General features: G+C 46.3%; 1 protein-coding gene across 2 annotated transcripts; it reads right to left on the reverse strand.

The window, feature by feature from the left end:
- Positions 1–1,262: 1,262 nt before the first annotated feature.
- LOC122619565 (DNA-binding protein D-ETS-4) lies at positions 1,263–13,557 on the reverse strand. Of its 2 annotated transcripts, none has more exons than XM_043796580.1 (5): positions 12,970–13,557; positions 5,306–6,083; positions 5,085–5,245; positions 3,101–3,260; positions 1,263–3,011 (listed from the first exon to the last, which is right to left on the reverse strand). In XM_043796580.1, exons 1-5 carry the CDS (start codon positions 13,006–13,008, stop codon positions 2,599–2,601), a joined length of 1,551 nt encoding a protein of 516 aa, XP_043652515.1. In that variant the 5' UTR covers positions 13,009–13,557; the 3' UTR covers positions 1,263–2,598. The 2 variants fall into 2 exon arrangements, with proteins under 2 accessions (XP_043652515.1, XP_043652516.1); XM_043796581.1 differs by lacking the exon at positions 12,970–13,557 and adding an exon at positions 6,667–6,718.
- Positions 13,558–24,113: the final 10,556 nt, after the last annotated feature.

Genomic DNA, 24,113 nt, shown 5'->3' on the forward strand with positions numbered 1-24,113 from the left:
GGACTCAAAAGGGCCGAGGCTTAAAAAAGGGCTAACTAACTGGGCGGGGTCGGGTCAATTGACAGCCGAGTCGTAATTATCAAAATATGTAGAAAATGGCTGGCTGGCTGGGTGGGTGGCTGAATGAGACAGGTCCTGGGCGCTTCTGGGCCTTCTGCCTTCTGGAATTGACAAATTAACATAAGAATGGCTGGCCAAGTGAGCAGCCAAAGAAAAGGCATGAAGAAAGAAAGGAAGGAAGGATAACGTTTACGGCAGGATAGCAGGAAAGCAGGAAGGCGGGGCAAATCCCAATTTGCCGCATATCTTAAGCCTGCGAGCGGTAACGAACCTGTTGATGAATCAAACTCGAAATTCAAATTTAAGACTACGGCCAGGGCGTGTCCTTGCACAATGTCTGCGTCAGCTTAACGCTTGCTGCACTAATTCAATTAAATATTTGTCTTTGTAGTTTTCGTCGGCTGGCTAGATGGGGATGGTATATGCCAAGGCGGTGGAAATATGATGAGGACCAGGATCAGAACTAGGACTAGGACTAGGACCAGGCTGAGGCCCAAACTCAACACCCGAAAGACAAAGAGAAAGCCAAGGCAGCCGGCTGCCTTCTGCCGGCTCAGGATAAACAGCCATCGCCCATCGCCCATCGCCGGGATAATGCAAATATTGTCGAGAGCGCGCAGCTTTCACTCAAAAAGTGAGAGCGAGGGAATGGATGGAATGAATTTATTGCTTTTGGGAATTTTCCACTTGATGGCACTTAATGCGATTTAGTATTTAAATGAAGAAGGAGATGGCACTGGAGTTGTGGCACAACAAAGACGATAAACCCATTCGGGCGCATTAAATTAATCTCAGCTAAGGCATCGGCCGCATCTCAAACGACTTAATATGGGGCCACGCTAATCCGGCTACCGATTTTGCCTGCATTCGTATGGCGGTGTATCTATACATCTATTCTCGACAAAACATCGATGATGTTTTCCTCCGGCCAGGGAATAGTTTTCCGCTGATTGAAAATCACATCGGTCACACACGAATGCAACGAGACCAACTGACAGGCAATCTAAAATGTTTTGCTGGCTGCACAAGGGCGGCGCCTCCGATTACTGCAACAATGGGTTTCACATTCAGTTTCCATTTCCACTTCCACTTCAATTTTAATTTCTATTTCAGTTTCAGTTGCCGCTGCCGAACGCAAACTGCGAAATCCCCCGCACTGATTTAGTGTAAATATATAGGCATATAGCAATAGTAATTGGCGATTGTTTTTTGCAGTGATTTTTATTTCGTTATCGTATCGGATAGTGTAGCATGACAATATGTTAGTTGAATAAATAAATAAATAACTGGTGTGTCGTAAAAAGTGTAAAGTGTAAAGTGCATAAATCTAGTTGCCGGGCGAAGTGGGGGCAATGTCCTAATTAGGTGTGGAATATGCGTATAAATATTTTTATAAACGGTAACTGTTCTATTTGGTTAACAAAATAAGCAGCCAGCAAGCAGCCAATTGGCCGTTGCATAATTCAATTAAAGCGCCTGCATTAATGCTAATGCAAATAGCTGCAGAACTAATTGACTTTCCATAATTTCACCGCTCGGCTGGGCCAGCGAATAAATATTAAAATTAACTTAAACTCGCTACCCGTCACATAAAACGAAACTAGAGAACATTATGCACGAATTATGCTAATTGCGTATAATCAAAATAAGTTGAAACGAAATACGTCTAAATTGAACCGCCACCCGGTAAAGAATAAATAATTAATCAAGTTATCAGATATATAGAGCATTATAATCGGACGAGGTCGAAAGATTTTTAACTTTTTTGTTTGCGGAGTGAAGAGAAAAAACTTTCGAGGAAACCTATGGCTAAGTCGAGCCTTAATCGCCTTACAACTACTATTTAACATGTGTTCGCTTATTAAGTTGTTCATAGAACTTACTTTTGATATATCATAGATATATGGTTCCTAAAATTACCTCGACACCTTCATGCTGCCAGCGAAGGATGCCCAAGTCAGGTGGGTCCTTCAACTGTGACTGTTTCGACTGTGCTGCGAGTGCTCCGGACACTGCGACCTTCTGGCCAAGTTCGCCTCGGACTACTAATGGCGGTCCAGCTCCAGGATGCACTCCAGTCGCTCCAGTCACCGGACATCCACCAGGTGAGTCATTATCCTTCGCGTGGACAGGCAGCAGTTGAATAAAGATGTCGCCGGTAAGTCAAACATGCGCAGCTGCAGCCGAATGACCAGCTGCAGTGCGGGATCAGCTGCAGAGTTAGATCTACGATCGATTGCGGTGAAACTGCGGGGGTCACTTAAAACCCGGCCACGGCGAACTTACCTTCGCCGGCGGACGCGGATTTGAGCTTAGTCTAGGGCCAAACTTAATCGATGCACGAACTTACCTTCGTGCCTAACAAGATTGTGAGTGGTGTATGTACAAGGACTAAAACTAATGCTCGCTAGGCCCACAAGGCTAGTCGAGAATAGTCAGCGGATCTTGGATCATGGATCATGGATCAGGTGGGTCGGTCAGGTGTGCCACTTACAACTAGCAATAAATAACTGGTAGCTCCTCAGGTTACACGACCTACTACTGGCTGTAGGGATGGCAGAACTGGTAGACCAGCCGCTGAGACCGCTCCGTCTTCTTCATGATGCCCTTCTTGTAGTACTGCCGAATGGAGCGGGACAACTTGTCGTAGTTCATCGCCGGTCGGTTCTTGCGCCGACCCCACAACTTGGCCACCCGCACCGAGTCCTCGATCTTGAAGATGCCCTTGCTGCGGTCGATCCACCGGATGGCCGTGCCGTTCACCTGCGGCGAGGCCAGCAGCTCCTTGAGGAACTGCCACAGGTGGATGTGGGAGCCACCGCCGCCCGTTCGTCCACCATTGGCACGTTTTACTGTAGCCGTAGCGCCGTTGGAAGCGTTGGTGGCGGGCGGAGAAGTGGAGCTGCCGTTCAGAGGTGCCACTGGTGCATCTGCTTCCATATCGTCATCATCTATGGAAAGATTCATACGAGTTAATCAACTGGCCAAGATCAAATCACATTGAAGTCTATGCAAATAGTTGGCCATCTATCGAACTCACCTTCGCTGTCCTCGTTGTAGTCCAGGTCCAGATTGGGCATCGCATAGCTGGCCGGCCAGAGATCAGTGCTCGCAGACTGCTGGGAATGCTGCTGATGAGCGGGCTGGTCGGCGTAGGCCATCTTCCAGATCTCCAACTGGGCGTGCAGCGTGCTGCCGCTCTGCAAATGAAAGAAAGAAAGCCGAAAGTGAGACACTTCGAATGGGAACAGAGCCTTAATCCTTGGCCATATCCCCAGATCGCCAGATCGCCATCTAGACGGCATATCAATTGGAAATTCTTGGGCTATCCAAGTGCATAAATTATGTGCAGTCTCCATGCTACAAAAGCTGCACTGACAGCAGCAGCAGCAGAAGAAGTATGTAGTGGTAGCAACAACCAGAGACAACGGCGACGACTTACTTTCACCTTGCAATGTCGTTGCTGGTCGTTGGCTCAGTTCGAGTGCTGCCAGTCCCGCTCGTACCCCTCTTTAACCCCCCTCCCCTCCGCAGTCATCTGAGCCGCGACGATGGCTCGTAATCATCCGTCCAAGTGCTGCAGTTTCACCAAACAACCTTCACACATTCTTTCACCTTTACAGCCATGACCACGGTTACTAATTTCTGTTTCTTTGGCGACAGGCCTGCTCTCCGATTTCGTTGTCGTGCGCGTTCGTCGCCTAAGTCTTTTGTTTTCTGCCTTTCTCACTGCACTCTCTGCGGCTGCCACAGCGAAGGCAGCAACAAAAGCATAAGCAAAAGCAAAAGCACAAGCAGCACCTAACGAGCCTAGGCGAATGTAATCATTGATATATTTTTGGCAAAACTCTCGACGGGCCGAGAGCACATGCTCGCTGGATGGTAATGGGAATGGGTTGTGGATGTGGATGTGGAGTAGTTTAGATGGATGGCCAAACCGCCAGCTCTGCCTAATTGCTGGCAACAGGTTTCAAGTTTTTGAATTTGAGGACCGAGCTGCGAGCTCTGAGCTTTGGCTCTTAAGTTTTAAGTTTTAAGTTTTGCGTTTTGCTTTCTGATTTCTGATTCCGAATGGGCCTGTAAGCCGCTCTGGCTGGCAGCCATGACGTCAACGCCAGTTACGAAACTTGTTTCGTTTTAGTTTTCGTATCGTATCGTATCGTATGGTTTTGGTTTTGGTATCGTTTCGTTTTGTTTTGCTCCTCGTGGTTTTTGTTGTTTATTTGGTTAGCCATTTCCATTCCATTTCGATACGTACCCCGTACGCGAAATTCAATTCAATCGCATTGATTGGGCCTCTCCGCATATTGGCTCTTTGCTATTGGCATTTGCATTGTGTTATTGTTTTATATGCCATGGGCTATTGGCCCGTTGCTTTGTGCTGATCGATTTTGTAATATGCCCAACTATTTTGGCACTCGCCCAGTTAAGTCATACGTGTGATTTTGAGTCACCCTTCTTATGGCCTGCCTATATTTCTACATAATTCCTAATCAGAGGTGTCATTGAAACACCTTTATGGTGGTTTCTTCTATTTTCTTGGAATTTGGAAAAACACCAGTGTCAACCTATCTTGTGCCCATTATATGTGTCATCTTTTGCAAATATTGACAAACTTGCTGCTTTAATATGAAATTTAAGTGTATAATTAAATAAGCCACTTAAAATTTGCATTTACGTATTTCTTTGATTCTTCAACTCGATAATTTAAAACCCGTTGTTTCAGTTTAGAACCTATAACTCCCAAATGTACTTTCGTTTCCAAAACTGCTTATTATATGTGATGTATCTAGTGGCTGCCATTAAATCAAACCAGTTCACACATTATATCTAAATGTAAGGCTAAAAATACATTCTTTTGGCTCCCCAATAATTGGTATTCAGTTAAACAAAAATCACAAGCCACCTAATAACTCGGTAGAAACAATGAAGTGTTTACAGCTGGAATTCCGCGACTTCTGCAAGTCAAGTGGAAAACCCTAGAGATTTCTGCGATAAAGACGGTGATTGACTTTCGGACTCACCTCTGGTAGTCGACGCACGAATTCCTCCTCGCTGAGTAATGCCAGTGCGGCTCCGTTTTCGCAGAAGTGCAGCTCCAAGTCGCCAACCGGCGGCAATCTGAACTGGGCCAAGGTGGAGCGGAGCCAGGCGTGCACCTGGGCGGGCGACCAGCCATTGGGATCTGCGGAAACCATTCAAGTTATAACAAACTGTTCGAAGGACTCGGGTACTCCACACTCACCCTGCGATATCTGCAGCTCCGCGCAGATGGCGTCCGCCTCTCGCTTGGCATGTTCCAGGGCCAGTGAAATGACGGGCTCAAAGTCGCCGCGCACCTCGGCCAAGCCGCCGATGAAGGATTCCAGAGCCAGGGGCTTCAGGTTGTGGCGCTTCTGGAAGCTGGTGTCCTCGAGGCACTCGCGCAGCAGCTGGTGATCGGGCTTGGTGTCCTGCAGATTCTGTGCACTGTGTAGACTCTGCTGCTGCAGCAGGGAGTTCAGATCGATGAGACTCTCGATGTCCGCATCCAAGGGCTCGGCCTTGATGCTCTCGCCGCAGGACGATCTGGGCGATGGCGTTTCGCAGTTGGACTCGGGCGGCGAGGGCGGCAGGATGTGCAGCTCCTGCTTGATGCTAACCGCCTCCAGGGAGGGCGAGGGACTGTTCAGGCTGTCGTAGCTGCCGCCAAAGCGGCCAAGTCCGTAGGCCGCGAACTCCGACTGCAGCGGACTGGATTGCGGCGAGGGGTAGGCGCTGTGCGGGTAGGCGGGCGGTGGAATCAGCTGGTGGCTGGAGGGGATGGGGTAGGGCGCAGGGGGCTGCTGCTGGAGGGGGGGCTGGCTGTCCCAGGCGCACTCGACCTTGATCTGGGGCGCGTTGTACTGGAAGACGGTGGTGGGAATGGGGGCGGACTCCTGCGGCAGCAGCGACAGGTCGAAGTTGTCTGCATAGGAGGAGTACTGATCCGTTGGCGGCTGGGCCTGGAATTGGTGTGGCTTCAGCTGCGGACTGTGAGGCATCTGCAGAGGTACAAAGAAAGTGGTGCCAAAGATAAATACACAGTGAAAAAACAGACATTTCTTATTAAAATATATATTAATAATTTTTGCTCTACAAAATAATAGTAGCACAACTATTTTTCCTATCTTAAGCTTGCACAGTTTATTTCTGCCAGTTATCTACATTCGTTTCTATATATTTTCGCTCAGTGCATGAACAAGAACTAGAGTTAGCCAAAAAAAAAAGAGGGCCAGGCTGCTAATTGAAAATCAAAACACTGCTGGCGCCATCTTGCCGGGACTTCACTAATTATCCGGCGATCTGAGATGTGGAATCGCGGCCACCTGTCTTAATTATCACGCCCATGAAAGTTAATTAGTTTTATTTCGTTGATTCCATCTGGATTTTTGCGTATGTGCGTATGTGCGGCCGCCTTTCTAATTCGTACTCGCAGCACCTACCTGACAAGGTATGGAAATTTTCGGTTCTGATTCGTTTCTGTTTCGAGTACTGATTCGATTCTGATTCTGGATTCAGTACTGATTCGTTTCTGAGTTGCTGCTGATTGAGTTGAGTGCTGATGAGTTTGGGTCTGAGCTTAACCTTAGTTATCCACCGAGGGTGGCGGCACTGGCAGCGAAGCCGACGAGACAAGAGCAGGAGGCGTACTAAGCTCGCAGTGGCATTGATTTTCTCATTTATCAACTTGTGATTTGCGATTTGCGATTTGCCACCAGTGACGCCACAGAAGGCAGCTGCGAGAAGGAACAAAAAAAACAAAAAAAAACCCAAAGGCCCCTAGACGAGGGGGGTGTGTACTTTTTTCGAGCAGCCAAACAATGACTAGATCAGAATCAAAGCGTTCTCTCAGCTCTGGGCTTCACAAACTCATTCGTCGTCTAGGCAAGCAATTTATTTGCCTTATTCAGTATTTTAGTTTTTCAGTTTTATTTGTTTATTGGCACGGCAGCGTCATAAAAGAAGGCAATGTTAATACGGCTCGACTGCGCTACCAATTTTGAGCTGTGAGAAACTGGTTTTTCATTAAGCAATGCAGCCAGACTTCTGTGGGCCCAAGGGAGAGGGAGTGAAGGGGGGCTATATGGCTATGCGCTGTGCGCTTATTATTATAAAAAACAGCTCATACTGGATTTTCCAAGTAGTGCTTGTAGCTGTTTTTTTTTAGCTATCTGATATCGGGGAGCATTATTATTATTGGCTGCGCTCGACGACGCCATAATTCTAACTAGTCACGATGTTATTACAATTTCTGTGTTTTAATTGCTCGACAACGGGGCGTATGAGTGATTTCAGTTCGCTTTTCTCGCCTGCCCGCTAATTGCCAGCACAAACATTTCGATTTCGCCGCAACACCGAACACTTCGGTGATTACCTTGCGTAATCTGCATATTATTAGAGCGATATCCACAGCCGTGTACTTCACCCGAATCCCGAGCTGGGTTCGAAGTCAAATAGAAGGAAAGTACCAAGGAAAACTTAGGACATGATTCAGCAGCTGCAGTCAATGACTCAGTCGATTGGCCATAAAGAAAAAAACTGGTGATTGCCGGGCAAAAACTGCATAATAAATTGAGCTGCTACGGGCCATTTATGGACCATTAAGGACCAGACGGCCTGCAAAAATGTCAACTAGTTATTACACTCGGCTTCCAAATGTGTGATCGAAAATAGATGCTAAACTCGCATTACATTTTATGGCCATTAACTGACCACCCTCATAAATTCGACTTGAACTTTAGAGTCGAGCGAAAGACTCTCCAAATAGTTAATGCAAAATAATGCTAATAAATAATTCCCACATTTTCCAATAAAAGCGAACAGCATTTGCATAATTTCCACTCAGACTTTGATTTATTCGCTGTGTCATAGTCTCCTACCCTTAGACAAACCCACATCCTCGCAGCTGGGCGAATTAGATCACTCGGGTTATTCCAGTATATGGATTTCCTGCTGCTTTGGAGCGCTGTCGAAAACAACAAAGACCTCGGCGATCTGAATCATGTGGTGTACTCGTAAATTTTAATTAAATCTCGTTCTACAAAAACCGTGAAAACAAGCTCAGAACTCAGAACTGAGAACTGGGAACTCAGCGATTGTGACAGAATCGGAGTTCCCAGTGCCGCAGAGAAAGATGCGGACAAAAGGCTTTTTTGTGGCCAAACGCTGTTGGCCGGTAATAATTCATTGGCGTGTCGGACATGGGGCGGCTGTCAATAGAGGCTTTTGTTTTGAGCCAAGCTGGAGGGGATGGGGGCCGAGAATATATGCGGCCATATCGATATGTCGAGTTACCATTGGCACCCGCACCCATCTACGTCACAAGATTGCTGATTTCGGCTTGTTTTTCGCTTGTTATCGATCACCAAGCGCTGGGTGTCAAAGGCGGCACATGGAAACAATGGGCCCACGGCAGCAATTAGGATTTGGAACGGCTCTGCCAAGTGGCTGTCAGGTGCGGATTGTATTTTTAGAAAAACCACAGCGCCATTACAGCCACATTTAGCCGGCAATTCTATTTTTACCGCCATCTACAAAGGCACACCAAATTGATACGACTTGGAGTGTGGGTGTACAGTGCCGTGTTGTTGTGAAAGGGAAATATGTTAGGTTCTGGACTTTCCACCTGTCCACAAACAGGATACATTAGTACTCAATACTCGACTCACTTCGATTCGATGAAAACTCTAATCGAGGAACACGACCAATGACTAATGCCGCATAATCGGATATTCAGAGCCGATGGTCAGGAACTCACATGTCGACTGACACGCACCGACACCGAAAAAATTGAATTCCAATTAAATTATATCAATTCGGGCATTCGAGCAGCAGAAATGCCATAACTTCAAAGCTGACTCATTTCAAACGGGCGGACGAGCAAATAAATCGAATATGCCGAATTTTAGTAAAATTCCAGCTGGCTGCTAAAAATTCATTTTCCAGCATAAACAAAAGAAAACAAAAGACAAAACAAATTCAAATCGGAGCACATCCGAAATCCGAAATCTGTACGCAGAAATCAGAAAACAGAAACCTTAAATCAAAGATATGAAGACCATGTTGAAAGCAAACATTTTGAGGCGCTGTCAAAGGCAGTGGCAGATTTGATTTCCCTTTTAGGGCCAGCAAATTGAAAAACCCTTAGCCGAATTAGCAACAATAATATTTGAGCAATGTGCGCCGGGCGCAGAGAGAGAGTAATAAATTGAAAATACACATCCAAACTTCGGTAGAGGCCAACAAAAAAAAAAAAAAACAAAAAGTAAGAGAAAAACAAGTTTTATGATTTTTGTGGCTAACTCAGGCTGAGACTCAAAGTCAAACAGAATAAAATTCATTAGAACAAGTCGAAGCCACTGTCAAGAATGTGGCATATTTATTTGTGTGCGCTTGTGGTGGCTTTCTGCCTGCCTTTGCCTAATAATAAAATCAAGTTTACGTTTTAAAGACAAAAACGACAGCAACGACAAAAGCATTATTAAAAGCTGCGATCAGATAGCACTCCGGCCAGCTTATTGTCGTAGCCGCCCCATAAGCCGCACAGCCCCACAATAAATGGAACGAATAACTGGCGACTGGACTGGATTGGACTGTACAACGCCTAAGGCGAACTCACGACCGATCTATAAAGTATACAAGTATATCAAGTATAAAGCCATTTAGCCAGATCTTACACGGGGCGCGCCCAGGCCCATAGACAAAGGAGACCTTGGTTGGCCCCACCAGAATCGTACTCGCAATCGTACTCAGAATCGGCGGCATATGTATCTGAATCTGAATCTGAATCGGTATCGGCAGACAAAAGGTTGGAGTGAAGGGTACATACATACATATGTTCTTAGCGCGGCCAGCACGAAAAAGTACAATAATAATAATAATATAATCAGTTGCAAGTGCAGCTTTGGCGGCCTTGAGTGCTGACATGCAGCTGAGTTATGGCCAGGTGATATTTAAATTAATTTATATGTATCTTTGAACTAAATAAACAAACTATGCTAATGCCGCACGGTCCTAGCCTCAGGTGTTCACTTGCCTCTCAGCTCTCGGCGACAATTGTCAGGTAATCTGTTCTAATCGCATTATGGCAATGGAGCTGGCAAAAGCCAAGCCGAGCCAAGTGAAGCGAAACGAAGCGAAGTGGAGCCAGTCTGACCCCGAACTCCGCACTACCCTTTCCCTCGGCCAATCGCAAATTGTTTGTTTAATGAATGTTCGCTTTATTCGCGCGGCATCGGATAAACCTTATGCCATATAGCACATATACATAGTACCTTGCCCATGGGTGATGATGGGCCAGGGGGTTACGGCCATGTTGAAGTGCGCTGTCAACAGCATAGGCAGCGCACACACACATGCACATGCACACAAAGACAGAGACAGAGATACTCTGGCAAATCCCCAATCCACGTACAATCTACCAGAGACCATCTACCAGCTCTCGGATGCGTGGGTTAAGCTGTCAAAGAGACAAGACTTATTCTGCTTATTTTTACATCGCCCGACTGGCTGCCTTCTGTTTGTTTCACTCATTATTCTGTATCTTTGTCTCCGTATCTCTGGCTTTTTGTCCTCCTATCTGTGTGTGTGTGGTGCAAGTGTGAGTGTTTGCAGTTTGGTGTTGGTTTTAGCCACTTCGTGACGGGGCAAAACTGTGCTGCAGCTTGCCATTCTTCGCTATTTGCATTGCATTTAATTGTCGACATTTCATGCTAGATAAATGGCTGCCAGCAAGGTTAATAAATATCTCAAATGGGTGCCACATTTCAATTATGCTGCATTCTTTGCAGCCTGCTTAATATGCCAACTGTCAGTGGCAACTGTAACGACCCACAATGTTCCGGCTTTGCCCTCTTGTCCTCTTGTTCTCTTGTCTGTCTTGTCTTGGCCTGGGAAACTAACATCAACTAACCAGCTAACCAAATTAATTAAAGCTCCCACTTCGACGGCAGGACTGAAAGATCTCTGCCTCTCAGTATGCCGCACATTAACCCGCCCGATAACTACTTGGACACACTCCTCTGATGGACAATGCAGACATCGACTAGCACTCCCACACCCGCCGCACAAGTGGCACTTACAAGTGGCACCATCCCAGTTCAGGCTGGGAGACTGGACTTTTGGCCCATCCCACACCCACACCCACGTTCTGGGCAGGAATGCGCTTATGTCTAGGCACTGAACCCTGCAGATCCAATCCCTTCTGCACTCATTATGCGCTGCACGCACTGACAATTATTCCGTATAAAAGACGTTGCGAAGCCAACTCATTTCAATTTGCATAAAAGCCAGGCGAGATTCAATGCTGAAGCCGCAAGACAAGACCCGCAACCACAGGCTGCCGTGGCAATATTTTAGTAATACACTGCAAAAATATGCCAAATATACCAGCAAATAATTGTCATCTTGCGGAGTTTCAAACGAGTGAAAAGAGTGGGCTAAAATGGTGATAGAACTTTCATTTGGTATGTGAAAAACTAATTTCGCTGAGTGCATGTGCCACAACAATGGCCAAGTTGGGAGCCACACCCAAAAAGTGATTATTATTGTATAATCGGTTTGATTGATAACCAGTCGTTCTGGACAGGATGGAATAGGATTGGATAGCTTGGATAGGTTGGATAGGATTGGATATGTTGTATATGGCCCTTGACTGAGCGAACTTAGAAATGCCACTCTCGATGGATTCTCGATGGTGGATGGAGATGGAGATGGCCTGGCGCTGAGGGAAAGAAAAACCTGACAAGTTGAAGTATTTATGTCATGTCGAGTTTTCCTCAACTCAACTCAGCTCTCGTCTTGTCTCGACGCGGCTTAGTGTGGCTGAGCTGCGAAAGCGGCTTGCATTTATAATTGTTGGCAGTAGTATTTATTTTATTATGTCCATAAATATAATGAGAGATGAGTGTGTGGCTGCCGCTGGCAATCTAGTCTCCTTGTCTTCTAGCCATCTTGCAATCTCGCAAGTTTGCAATCTTGCAGTGCATTTCTAAGCGCTGTTCCAAGCCACTTGCTTCTGTGTCAGCGTCAGCGACAGCGATTGGAAAAGCGCGGAGACACATTTCCATCAAATCAATCAAAAATGGTAAATACAAGTTTTTTTCCTCGCCATTTTCCGTATTTTCTTTTATTGCAATGCTGCAAGCAGCATCACCAGCACCAGCAGCAGCAGCAGCAGCAGCGACAAACGTCAAAGACTTGCGTACATAGCCAATGGAGCTTAAGTAGGTCCAACAAAAAGTATCTGCTGGATTGGAATGCACTTTCCGAGTGAAATGCCAGTGCAGGCCGACATGGCAGCTCTTACTCGGCGTTTGTGCTACTGTTTGTTGTCGTGCCATAGTTGACAATCATTTAGAATCACTTCTTGCAAAATGAAAGCATCTTTTGAAAGTTGCCTTGAATGCTATTGCAGTTGCTGTTGCTGTTGCTGTTGCTATTGCTGTTATTGTAATTAAAGACAAATGCGAAAATGTAACTGGCTGACTTAGTGGGTATGCTGTAGACTGTATACTGAATACTGGGTACTGGGGTACTGGGTACTGGGGCTACTCTCACCCAGTGACACGCATTCGCATCAGCATTCGCATTCGCGGGATGCCAAGTGCAAGATGCGGAGCGAAAGATACTTTTGCCGCCTACACGAGATGCGCTGCGCTGCTAATTAAAAGCCGCAGAGGCAGCTTTTCTGCCACCAAACTGCGCATAATGTGCCAAGCGACAGATACAGATACAGATACTCTATATTCCGACTCAAATGGCCCCCGATGATAATGGCGGGCGAAAGGTTATCATCATCTATCAGCTATGTATTTCTATGTATGTAGTTCTATAGCTACAGCTATGTTTTCCAGCCACTACGGATACAGATACATTATCGCCACTTACCTCACTGGCTGGCATGTACAGCATTTTCTCGTACTCCATTTCTGAGTCGCGCTATAAACAATTATGGTATTTCGCAGATATTTTCTCAGGCTCTATAGCTACTGTATCTCTGTGGCTTCCAGCTTCAGCTTCAGCTCTAGCGTAGCTGTATCTCTCGACATGCAAAATTCGAATTGTCAGATGCGAAAGTCTCGGGTGCTCTGTCTCGTTCACACGCGCGGCCTACCGCTCTGGCCGTCTCTTTCTGGCTCTTTCACTTGTTGCTGTTTTGGTTTCGGACTTAAAATGTTTAACTAGATTCACTCAGCGTTTTGTTTCACTGCCTCGGCCTTGCTGTTCATAGTGGGGGTTTTTAAATAGTTTTCGAGAGTTTGTTTTGTTTTATTTGGACTTTTGAGCCAGTTTGTTGCATTCACTGGCTATTCACTGCATTTCGTTACTAAAATTTCCACTGGCAAACTTGTTGCTCTCTCTCTCTCTCTCTCTCTCTCGCTCTTTCTCCTTCTCTTTCACTGTCTCTCTGGCTGTCTCTGTTTGGCACTGGAGTGTATTGCTCGGTCCGCTTGTCGACCGTTCGCCAAGTCTTCACGCTCGATTCTGTGAGCGGTACGCGCTGCGATCGCTCCGCTTACCTCATGCGCCGAGCTTTTGAGCCGCCAAACTGGTTGGTAAGCTCCTCTTTCTTGCCGAGAGCTTTGCCATTCAGCCATCGGCGCAACATCGATGCCAAACAAAGGTCCATCAATAAACAGATACCCAAATACCCATACCTAGATACTCAGATACCCAGATACTCAGATACCCAGATACTTAGATACCCAGTTACTCAGATACTCAGATACCCAGATACTCGGATACCCCGATACTCGGATACCCAGATACTCGGATACCCAGTTACTCAGATAGCCAGATGAAATTTATTGGCTCGCATAAAGTGACGCATACAACTGGGGCAACTGCAACGGTGATTGAATGCAGCCCGCTGCCACGCCCCCCGCCCAAAAATAGAGTTTCCAAACGTTGAAATGTTTGCAATACTCGCAGGGCGATGCACGTCGATGGCATTATCATTTCCGCTTCCGTTGCATGAGACGCGGAGACGCCGCCAGCAGAAATGTCCTGAGATGTCCTGGCGAAATACAATTTAATTTGGCATTTATATTTCATTGCCCAGCGGCAATTTCGCTGTTTTTGACAACCCATAAAAACGGCGACGCCGCCTGAAGTCCAACTTCAATGTATTCCTATTTCAAAGTGTTCTGCAGTTCATGTAACATGCATCTAAATGCAACTTATTCCAAACACATATCAATTGCTTACACAATTATTTATTTATAATGAATAATCGAAATCGCTTACAACTGCTGAGAATCAAATGACATTTGGCATCACTTTCATTTCAACCTGTCACTTAGTCCCTATAACCACAATAAATTCTTTCAGCCAGCCAAATTAATTTAAATGCTAATTTTGTTTTAAGCCCATACAAATGCATGCTATCGACACATTAGAAATTGTAATAAATAATGCAATGACGAAATCTTTTGATTTATAATAATCGCGTTTTTTCAGACTAAAGCCATAAATAAAAGGGCCATTTGAGATTTGATTAACAAGCTTGGCATGCGATTGTACTTAAACCAGAAATGTTATTTATGTTTAAATCACACTCCCTCTCCTTCAAGGGATTAAAATATAGAAATTAGCGAGGATTGCTGCCCAAGTGGAACCCTGCAAATGATTTCCACCTGGACAAACGCGCCATTGTGGGTCATCCGGGTTGAATTGGCTCAGCAGGAAGCGCTGTCGCCTAAAATGAAAGGCATGTCAACAGCAATTGGCACTCAGCAAACCAGACGCACTTGCTCGGCGCTGGAGCCGGCTCACCACGGATTCCCAAGCCCCGCCGGTGGCCATCATTATGCCAAATGCCGGCCCCTCCGCGTTTAGCTGCGGACAACGACCAGCCTTTGGCTCCCCCTCCCTACACGGCAAATGTTTTCATATAAGGATATGTTTGAAATTACATATGAAATTAAACCTAATATGCAGTATATCAATTTCCTTAGAAGTCTAAATAGACATGCTTCAATTTCCTTAAAAGTCTCAATAAGCTTTTAACGAAATCAAGCACCTTAAAAAAATGCAAGCTTTAACTACACATATATGTACATACATTTTTAACAAAGGGTGCCTAGCTAGATATGATTGCAAAAAATTGACTGAAAAGAGTGGAAGAGTTTGAAGTTGAAGTTGCAGTTTGAAGAGCGCTTGTATCTGATTTTAATTTCTGTGTACGGAGCGGCGGGGTGCCCATCAGAGGCAGCGGGGCTCCGTGATGGACAGCCGGCTCAAAGGAGCGGCGTGCTTAATGGTGAGCTGCAACCGCCGAGAGCCACGGTGTGGCAGCTCCTGGTGGGGCAGCATTATCCACGTCCAGGCAGCCTCAGCCGGTTGGATTGGCCCGGGAAACGTGCTGAAGTGGCAGGACACGCAAAGGCCACGACAAACAGCTGAACAGCTGAATCAGCCCCTGCGGGCGGAGCACCGTTCAATGGGGAAATGACGCCGACTCCAAGCTGGCACAGCTCCGCGGGCCACCTACTTAGATTGAGCGGCTGGGAATAGTCATCGTTTGCAAGGTAGCGAAATATTTCAAAAACATATCCAGAACTTGCCTCAAATGGTGGCGAAAATATAATTAAAGTTCCTAAATCCTAAAGTCAAGTGTGCGATAAGATTAGCTAATCGGGACACCGAAGCCGCCGCAAAGCATCGTTTAATCAGCCTGGTGCAAGATAAATCAGCTGGAGGTCGGGGACGAGACAGGACACCAGGACACACAGTGTGGCTGAAGGATAACCTGCGGCTGCTGTCTGTCGATTCGTATTAAGTCCAGTGACCAGAGCCCAGGGCCCAGAGAGTTGATTCGATTTGCTGGACATCATGTACTTGGACTCTTATGAGTGCCGAGAGAGATGCGATGCGACCTAATGCGATGCAAGGGGCACAATGTGCATTGCATGGGCTCCATTGGGATCTCACACTGATTGCTCCTAAATCAAAGCAAGGATTAATGCGTTGGTCGACAGTGGTTGGTGGCGACTGCTACTCCCAGCCAGACAGACATATACAAATAGAGAGGGCCAGGACCCAGCCCCCCACACTCACACACATAGAGACAGGCACGCACACAAAGGACGGGAGACAAAGTCGAGGCAGGAAGTGGGCTAGAACAAGCCTCACACATGGGCGGGGCAAAGACGTGAGGTGTGACAGCGCATGCAGCCGGATGGATGGTCAATGAGACACTTCCGGTGTAGGAGGCCACAGCAGCAGCATTGATGTAAATGAAAGCCGTTTCGCTTAAGCCGGGCACAATGGACCGTGCGCACTCCGGAAGCACTGCATCCACGATGGGATTCGATGGCGGAAGCGGGTGGCTGCAGGATGGCTCATGGCGCAGGAAGGCGAAAGGGAAAGGAATGGGAAATGGAAATGGAAATGACTGGCTTCACAAACCCCCGGCTCGCTGGACGGGATCGTTGAGCAAACTGTTGCACGCCTGTTGGACATTCAAGTAGCAATCCTTTGGGCCCTTCGCTCCCCAGCGGGCAGTGCAACCAGTCTAGCTTTTTCTCGATAATTCTAAATTTTTTTTATATTTATACTACTACTGCGTTTATACTACTTAAATTTCGTTTGGCTATCTCTTGCAAAATCCCCGATTCTGTTGAGCTGCAATTTAACCCAGGCTATCTGTTTATTATTTCGACAAAGAAGAGATTAAAAATATAAAATACAATAAACTACAAAGGCAAACAAACAAAAAAAATGCACTGAAGTGTGCGAAATATATTTGGCATAGTACTCTATGCCACTGAAAAATTGTGATTTGCTTTTATTTTAAATGTTCGAATAAACCACGTTTGCATGCAAACCCCAAAAAAAACATGTTTTTTGTTTGCCAACTTTAATATGTTGTTAATTAAGTGTTTTTAGGTGTTCCATGGCGGCAAAAAAGTGCATTTTTTCCGCCAGCTCCAGAGGCTGTGACCCTGGGCGAGGGATCCACCCACCAAATCCCAGTTTTGTGGCGAAACTTTGTATGAATCGAAATGAATCGAACTGAATCGAAATAGCGAACGTATAACGAATCGTTGCGGTGTCAGTTCGCTTGGAAATCCGCTCGAAAGCCATTCACAAATGTAATCCGCTGGCCAGCTCAATATGCGGGTATGTAAATAATTGCCACCACCGTTAGTGATTTGTCCAATGCCCCAAAGGGCACTTGATCCGATTCCGTGCCGCCCATCGCAATGCTGGACCAGGAGGTAACCAGGAGGACGCTGGGTCTGCAAAGGAATCGCGACAAGTTGAGAGTGTCGGCTCAATGAGCCGACGCGTTGATTTCAAATAAATAAAAATGTTAATTTTAAAACTGCGCTTCGCCACTGGAAATTACAGTTATTCGCTGTACGTGTTTAATTATTTTTAAATCACGGTTTCACGGCTGGAGTCCTCCGACAGGACGAGAGGACAACTGCAGGACATCGATGAGCACGGCTGTTTTTGCAGGCTCATCACGTGCCGATTGTCAGCTCTTCGAGAGCATTCGATGGCGGCCCACAACAGTCCACTTAAAGTATTATTTCCGCAGCTGGATCCTTAATTACAAGGACTATTTCGTGTGGTTGAGTTTTGCGTGTTTCGTGTGTTTTGCGGCCCCGAATTATAAATAGTAATTATGAGTTCTTTGAGGGCCGGCGAACCGGCGAACCGGCGAACTGCACATGACACAACTTCAATGCATAACAAATAAGGCAAATAATGACTTTAAGGCCCAAGACAAAGAACTTTCGTTGGTTTCATTTGCATAACTCGGCGCAAAGTGAAAGGGCAACACATTCACACACACACACACACATGAGTGAGAAGTCAAAGGTCAAGCCCAGGAAGAGGCCGTAGCTTTGAGGACTTGAGCCGCAATTTATGATTTCACACAAACAGAAAGACAGACAAACGGACACATTTTTGGCCGACGGGCAAATGCATTTGCCGTTATGCAAATGACGCACTCACTGACCAGTGACCGTAACCTGATGTCCGTAGGATGTCCGGATGTCCCGCTGTCCTGATGTCCCGCCGTCCTGCTGTCCTGATGTCTTGATGTCCTGATGTCCGGACAGGAGTTGATTAATTTGCTGCAGCCCGTCGTTTTTCGGGGGGCACTTTCTGTTTGTGTTTTCCTGACTGCATAATAATGAAACCTTTTGTCGAATTATGATTTCATTGTCTTTGCTATTTATTAATTAAAACGAAACGTTTTATTTGAGTTGCCCAAAACAGGAAGAGAACAGGATGGCAGGATGAGGGTGGTGCGGTTTACTCCATAGCGGTTGGCATCCACCCTCTGTTTTCTGACTTTGCCCAATCTCTTTTTGGGGTTACTTTGCCAACATCATCATCGAATCAAATCTCTTTTCGTTTTCAATCAAATAATTAATTGCAAATTTGCGGTTCGGTGCAATCAGTTTGCCTTTGACAGTCCCTATCCCCCGAATTTCCCTCATTTTCCCTCTTTTTTACGTTGGGTCCTTGTGGGCCTGCTCTTTTCTATCTTTTTTTTTCGGTTAGAGAAGCTGGCCAAGGCCAAGCTCCTTATGCAAACTGGCTGACTGTTTCTATTCTGGGCAAAAATATGTATCTCCGTGTACATATGTATGTATGTATGTATCTCGTGTACATTCATTTCTTGGCTCTTTCGCATTTTCCACTCGACGGTGACGTCAATGGCAAGTCACTTGAACCAAATCGTAATCATGTAGAGCTCATTTGCCTTGAAAGCCGAGTGCAGGCAATTGAAAAGTGGAAAAAGAGGCTAACAGGATAACAGGTGAACGCCTTCGCTTTCGCCTTTGCCGTTGCCTCCGCATCTGAAATCCCAACTCCTGCTACTCCTCCTACTCCTCCTACGCCGCATCCTCCAGCTGGTCGTCATCATTATTGGCAGCGTTGAACGTAATGGCCATTCGTGTATAATGTTGCCAGGAATCAATTGAATTATGGCGCTGCTCAAGGACTGCCAATCGAGAAACAGCCAGCCAGCTAGTCGACAAGACAATCGAGCAGCAAATTGCGTAGCCCGAAACCGAATGCTTGACTGGATGTGTCTACCTCCGCGCTCTGTTCCTCCCCAGCACCTGGGCCGCCCTTTGAGGCTGCTCCTCCAGTTCCCTCCCAGCCGCACTTATCTCGGCCATTGTCTTCCCCAAATGCAAACGCCATCCGAGCATATTGAGCATATTGAGCATCTTGAAGAGCTTCTGGCCACCACTCCTTCCATTCCTGTAAGCGCCTTTGCTTTGTTCGATTCCCTGCTCTACATGCAACGCAAAATCCACAAGGATGCAGCAATTATATGAATGTTATACTCGGAAATGAAATAGTTAATACTACTAATGGGTAAACTAGAGGTAACTATGTGATTATTTATATATTTCATATATATATTATTAAAACTAGGAATAGTTTTTTCGCGCTGTGTATCGGTACTGTCTCATAACGTGCATCCGTGTCCTCACTATTTGCATGCCACGCCCCTCGCCGCCCCTCGCTTCTTTGGTGTTGCGCTTCAATGGTTTTGTTGTCCCTCGCACCGGAATTGTATGTTAAATCCTTTTTGCGAACAAATTCAATTGTGCTTGTGCAATTTTTGTTTGATAACTGCAAACCGGTGTGTCTAAATCTTTGATTGCCTGTGCGAATATATATAGTACATATAACATAGTCGCATAATAGTATATATACTTCGTATACGTATATAGACTAGGTCGCATTGTTGGAAAATACTTTATGCGATTATGAAAATGCCTGATTGCACCTTTTGAACTGGCGTATTTGGAAGCCGGCCGAGAGCTCTAATGCTATTTAAAGATTACCCGCCTCCGACGATCGATCCCCAGACTCCACTCCTCTCGTGCGAAGTTGGGCGAAAGTTTGCAGCTTAAGCAGGATGTGCCAGGATGCGAGAGTGGATTGCCGGATTGCTGGATTGCTGGATTGCTAGCTGTTGCCGGATTGCTGGCTGTTGCCAACTTAGCCACAGTCAATTAAACGCGAAGCGGGGAAAAAGAGCGCCCGCAAGCGAATAAAACGAAATCTAAATAAATAGCAGGGGTAACAGCTCAGTATGAGAGTAATACGAGAATCCTTGGGGTCCCTCCTAGCACGCCCTGCACTCCCATGTCATTGCACGCGTTATCCTTCAAGGAGCCGAGTAGCCAAGGAGCACAGCAGCCATGGCGAGCAAAGGAGTGAAGTTTCCGCCAGCAGCTGTAGCAAAATTAAATAGAAAACTGGAAACTAAACGAGATTATCGCCGCGCCACAGCGATACTCGTATACTCTGCTGCGGCAAGGACCTCGCCTCGCAGGATATCCGAGTGACACAAAGAGCTCGTCCGAGCCAAAATGCTCGGACCCGAAAGCCATCAAAGTCGCAACACAGATAAATGACGGGCGTCTATATATAAAGTGGGGGTACACACACACACTTACTTACTTACTTACATACGTATCTGTGTGTGAATGGGCGAGTGTGTTGCCTGGCATCGAAGGTCCTTGCAAAGGCAAAGGGACATTGCTCTGCTCATTGAACTGCGGCTAAGAATGCAGGGCGCCAGCTCCTTCCGCTGCTCCTCCTGCACTTGGTTATGAAAATGACAAATGTGCCGCAGCTCCAGCTCAAACTGCAGCTGGAGATGGAGATGGAGTTGGAGCAGGAGTTGGAGCAGGAGCTGTTGCTACTGCTGCTGCACTTATAATTAAAATATGCAAATGCTACCCGGTATGTCAGCGGCAGGACTGCCACATGTAAATATTTATGCAGCACGCCGCTGTTGCACATAGCGCATTTTATTGCTACCGAGCTACCAACTACCAGCTACCAGCGAGAGAGTTGGCATAATTTGCATGTAAACGCGCCATTTTTCTTGAGGTCGCCCACCGCAGCTCGGCGTTTAATTATTTTGTTTGCCCGCGCCGCTTCACTCCACTCGCTATTTATGCAAATGCAAATGTTTTCACATCAATTTCCAAGACTGCGGCCCTCATTAAGCCGGCTGTCCTGTGATGTCCTGTTTCCACCCCACCCCCCTTTGCATTCCACTCCTTTCCTTTCCATTCCATTCCATTCCGATCCATTCCATTTGATGGTAGAACGATTATAATTGAGTTCCGCCAAGTGTTTTGCCGCTCAATTGATTGCGCATACGCAGCGTGGTACAATATTTACGCAATGCCAATTTTTTGTTTTTCCCGCGGTTGATTTTGGCGTTGTTTTTTTTGCACCCGGCTGGCTTACCAACATGTGTTGGTGGGGCATAAATTACGCAATTGATTCGTGCGTGGGCTGAGCAGTGGCCTTAATCAAATTAACCGGTACAGATGTAAATTAACTTTTCATATCAATTGCAATTCAATTAATTAGCATGAAACGCAGACCTCCAATCTCGGCTGTAGGGTAACCGAAAATCAGGATCTGCACGGCCTTAAAGTGCCACACGGCCATGGAAAAGTCATTAAGCCCGGCTGTCTGACTCTCACAATTTTTTATGGCACGCACTGATCTTACAAAAATAAAAAATTAAAAAATAAAAAAGGCGAAAATAAAAGGAAGAAGAATGGTAGCGCGAGGAAGGAGGAAAAACCTGCGAAACACCTTGCGACGTGCGGGCAGTGAAACGTAAATTACAATTAATTACATTTTAATGACGCTTGTTTAATTCAGCGTTTACAATTACATACACAATTATGGTGCCGGGTAGAAAGCGGGTAGAAAGCGGGTGCAAAATGGGTAGAAAATGGGCGTTAAGATGCAGGACACTCGCTCATTACCCCACTCGCACCACTGCACTTGGATGGCTGCCATTTTTATGCACTTGCCGCCATTGAATTTAACAAATTTCGCCAGCTTTCTCTCTCCTTTGGGCTCCTTCGACTCTTGGACACGCAGCCATATTAACGACTCGGGGAAATATTTTCAGCAACTGACCCCCAGCCACCCCAAAAACCTTACCATTGCCAGCCAGCTCTTTCATTCGTTCTCAGCGTAATTAACTCGGACCGGCACTTTAATTAAAGTGCTCGCAGAACAATCAAAGGGAATTTAAACAGGGGGCCACACAAATAAATGACAAACCGAAAGGCGAACGAGCGACGACGACGAAGGAATGAGCCATTCAGCGATCCGGCAGCGAACAATTTCCCTGAAATATAAGCACATTAATTCACCGTGGCCTCCGGAGGAAGTATAGAGATGGAGATGGCGATGGAGAGAGGAGCTTGGGCGAAATCAGACAACAGGCAAATTAAGGTGCGAATCCATAAACACACAAGTGCGAAGCTATAAAATGCCGGCATTCGGCGAACTGCGCTATGGTGTCTGCTTGCCAATGGGGCGTATGCGTAATGCAGCACCAGCTGATAGCGGCTGCCGGTCCTCGGATTCTCCGCCCCTCCCCCTGCCCCTCCGCCTCCCCCTGCCGTGTGAATTGTGGCCATTGTGGCAGTGGCGATACACTGAAATAATTAATTGGGCTCATTAATACAACCAATGAGATGACAACAAGGGGAAAACAAGGGACCATCTTTAAGTCTTTAAATCGGTTAAAAACAAAGCATATAAGTATGTATTACTTCTCATGCAATACAGCTCTCTAGGCTGGTGATTTGAAATTACCTATAAAGCTATCTTAAAGTAGTCAGTTAATTTGTATTTGAATACATTCACCATCTGATACATTTATTACAGTGTACGCATCAAAGGAATGGCAACAAGGCACGGAGCGGCGGGAAGGGGAAACAATAAATACGCTTCAACTATTTGGCAATGGCGGCAGGCAAGTTTAAAATGAATCCAACAAGAGCAAGATGATGTTGCGGAGGCCACAGCGAGCAGACATTAAATTGCAATTTATGCCAATGAGTTCTTAATGTACAGCGGCGTACGGCACAGCAATTGGTTCCCCCTAATGGCCGCCAACTCGCTTGTAATTTATTTGCAAATTATTATTAAAAGTTTGCCTTGACTTCTGTGCTCCCTCCGCTCCCCCCTCTCGACCTACAAGGCCGGGACAGTTCCTAAATGATTCGCACTTAGTTTGCTGTCAGCCACAAAGGCACAACCGCAGCAATGGAGGCCATAAATCAAAGTGGAGGCCCAGTACTTGGCTGACCTTCACACTCGTCCTGTTTACACACGATACACGGAATTCCCCGAGTTTCACTTAGAGCCCATAGTACCACACTCGCAATTAGTTGCCAATTAGTTGGCTCTGGGACCGCTAATCCTTGTCCTCAAGTAAGTGCAGGTTCGGTTGTGGGCGGCAACCGAACCGATATGTGGGCGCTGATAGCTGACATCGTGCTTATTCAATTAAACGCTCGGCAGCAGCTCAATTTCAAAATCACATTTATCAAGCCATTAGTGTTGAATAATCGCACATTCCAATCACGGCGACTGACGGCTGCACCGTAAGAAATTAGCTATAAATTCGGTAGCGTTGCATAAGGAAAGGGTTTACTACATAGTATAATATATCAGTACTCATAGATAGTCCCTCCTTTGGCAAGGACCTTCGCAGTTTATTCACTGATTTAACGTCACTAACCTCTGCTGTTCTGCAGTGTAAGGAAATTGAAATTGAGGTAGGTGGTTGGCTTGGAAGCCACTCGCATTAAAAGCAGTTGCCGCTTTGCTGATAACAAAATTTGCCTACCATTATAAGCAGGCTTGCATTGCCATTGACAATCCCGCTGCCTGAGACACAGACTGAAGATGGCCCAAAGGATGCGAATGCGGAATGGGAGGCGGATGTGGTTGTGGCTCTGTTAGTGGCACCAGAGCACATAGATGAGGAGCTCAAGCACCGACGAGTGCACTCGAGGCTGGCAGACGAAGGGCGATGGCAGCATAACCCATAGAATAACCCAATAAGGTGGCACAAGATAGGGACAACGAGTGCGAGGCGCTGCACAAAAACCAATTGTTGGCCCGGCCATAATGCACGGCAGCAATCGCATTAGAAATAGTTGGGAAATCAAAAAGATTATCAGACCGGCTAGAGAAGAGCAAAGGAAGGA

The sequence above is a fragment of the Drosophila teissieri genome, chromosome 3R (assembly GCF_016746235.2).
Source record: "Drosophila teissieri strain GT53w chromosome 3R, Prin_Dtei_1.1, whole genome shotgun sequence".
NCBI lineage: Eukaryota > Metazoa > Arthropoda > Insecta > Diptera > Drosophilidae > Drosophila > Drosophila teissieri.

Bases quoted from the DNA above. Each gene is read 5' to 3' on its own strand.
- LOC122619565 (XM_043796580.1), bottom strand. From the start codon at position 13,008: ATGGAGTACGAGAAAATGCTGTACATGCCAGCCAGTGAG. The intron at 6,084-12,969 runs GTAAGTGGCGAT...GTACCTCTGCAG, and splicing joins TGTACATGCCAGCCAGTGAG to ATGCCTCACAGTCCGCAGCT. The intron at 5,246-5,305 runs GTGAGTGTGGAG...TGGTTTCCGCAG, and splicing joins GGAGCTGCAGATATCGCAGG to ATCCCAATGGCTGGTCGCCC.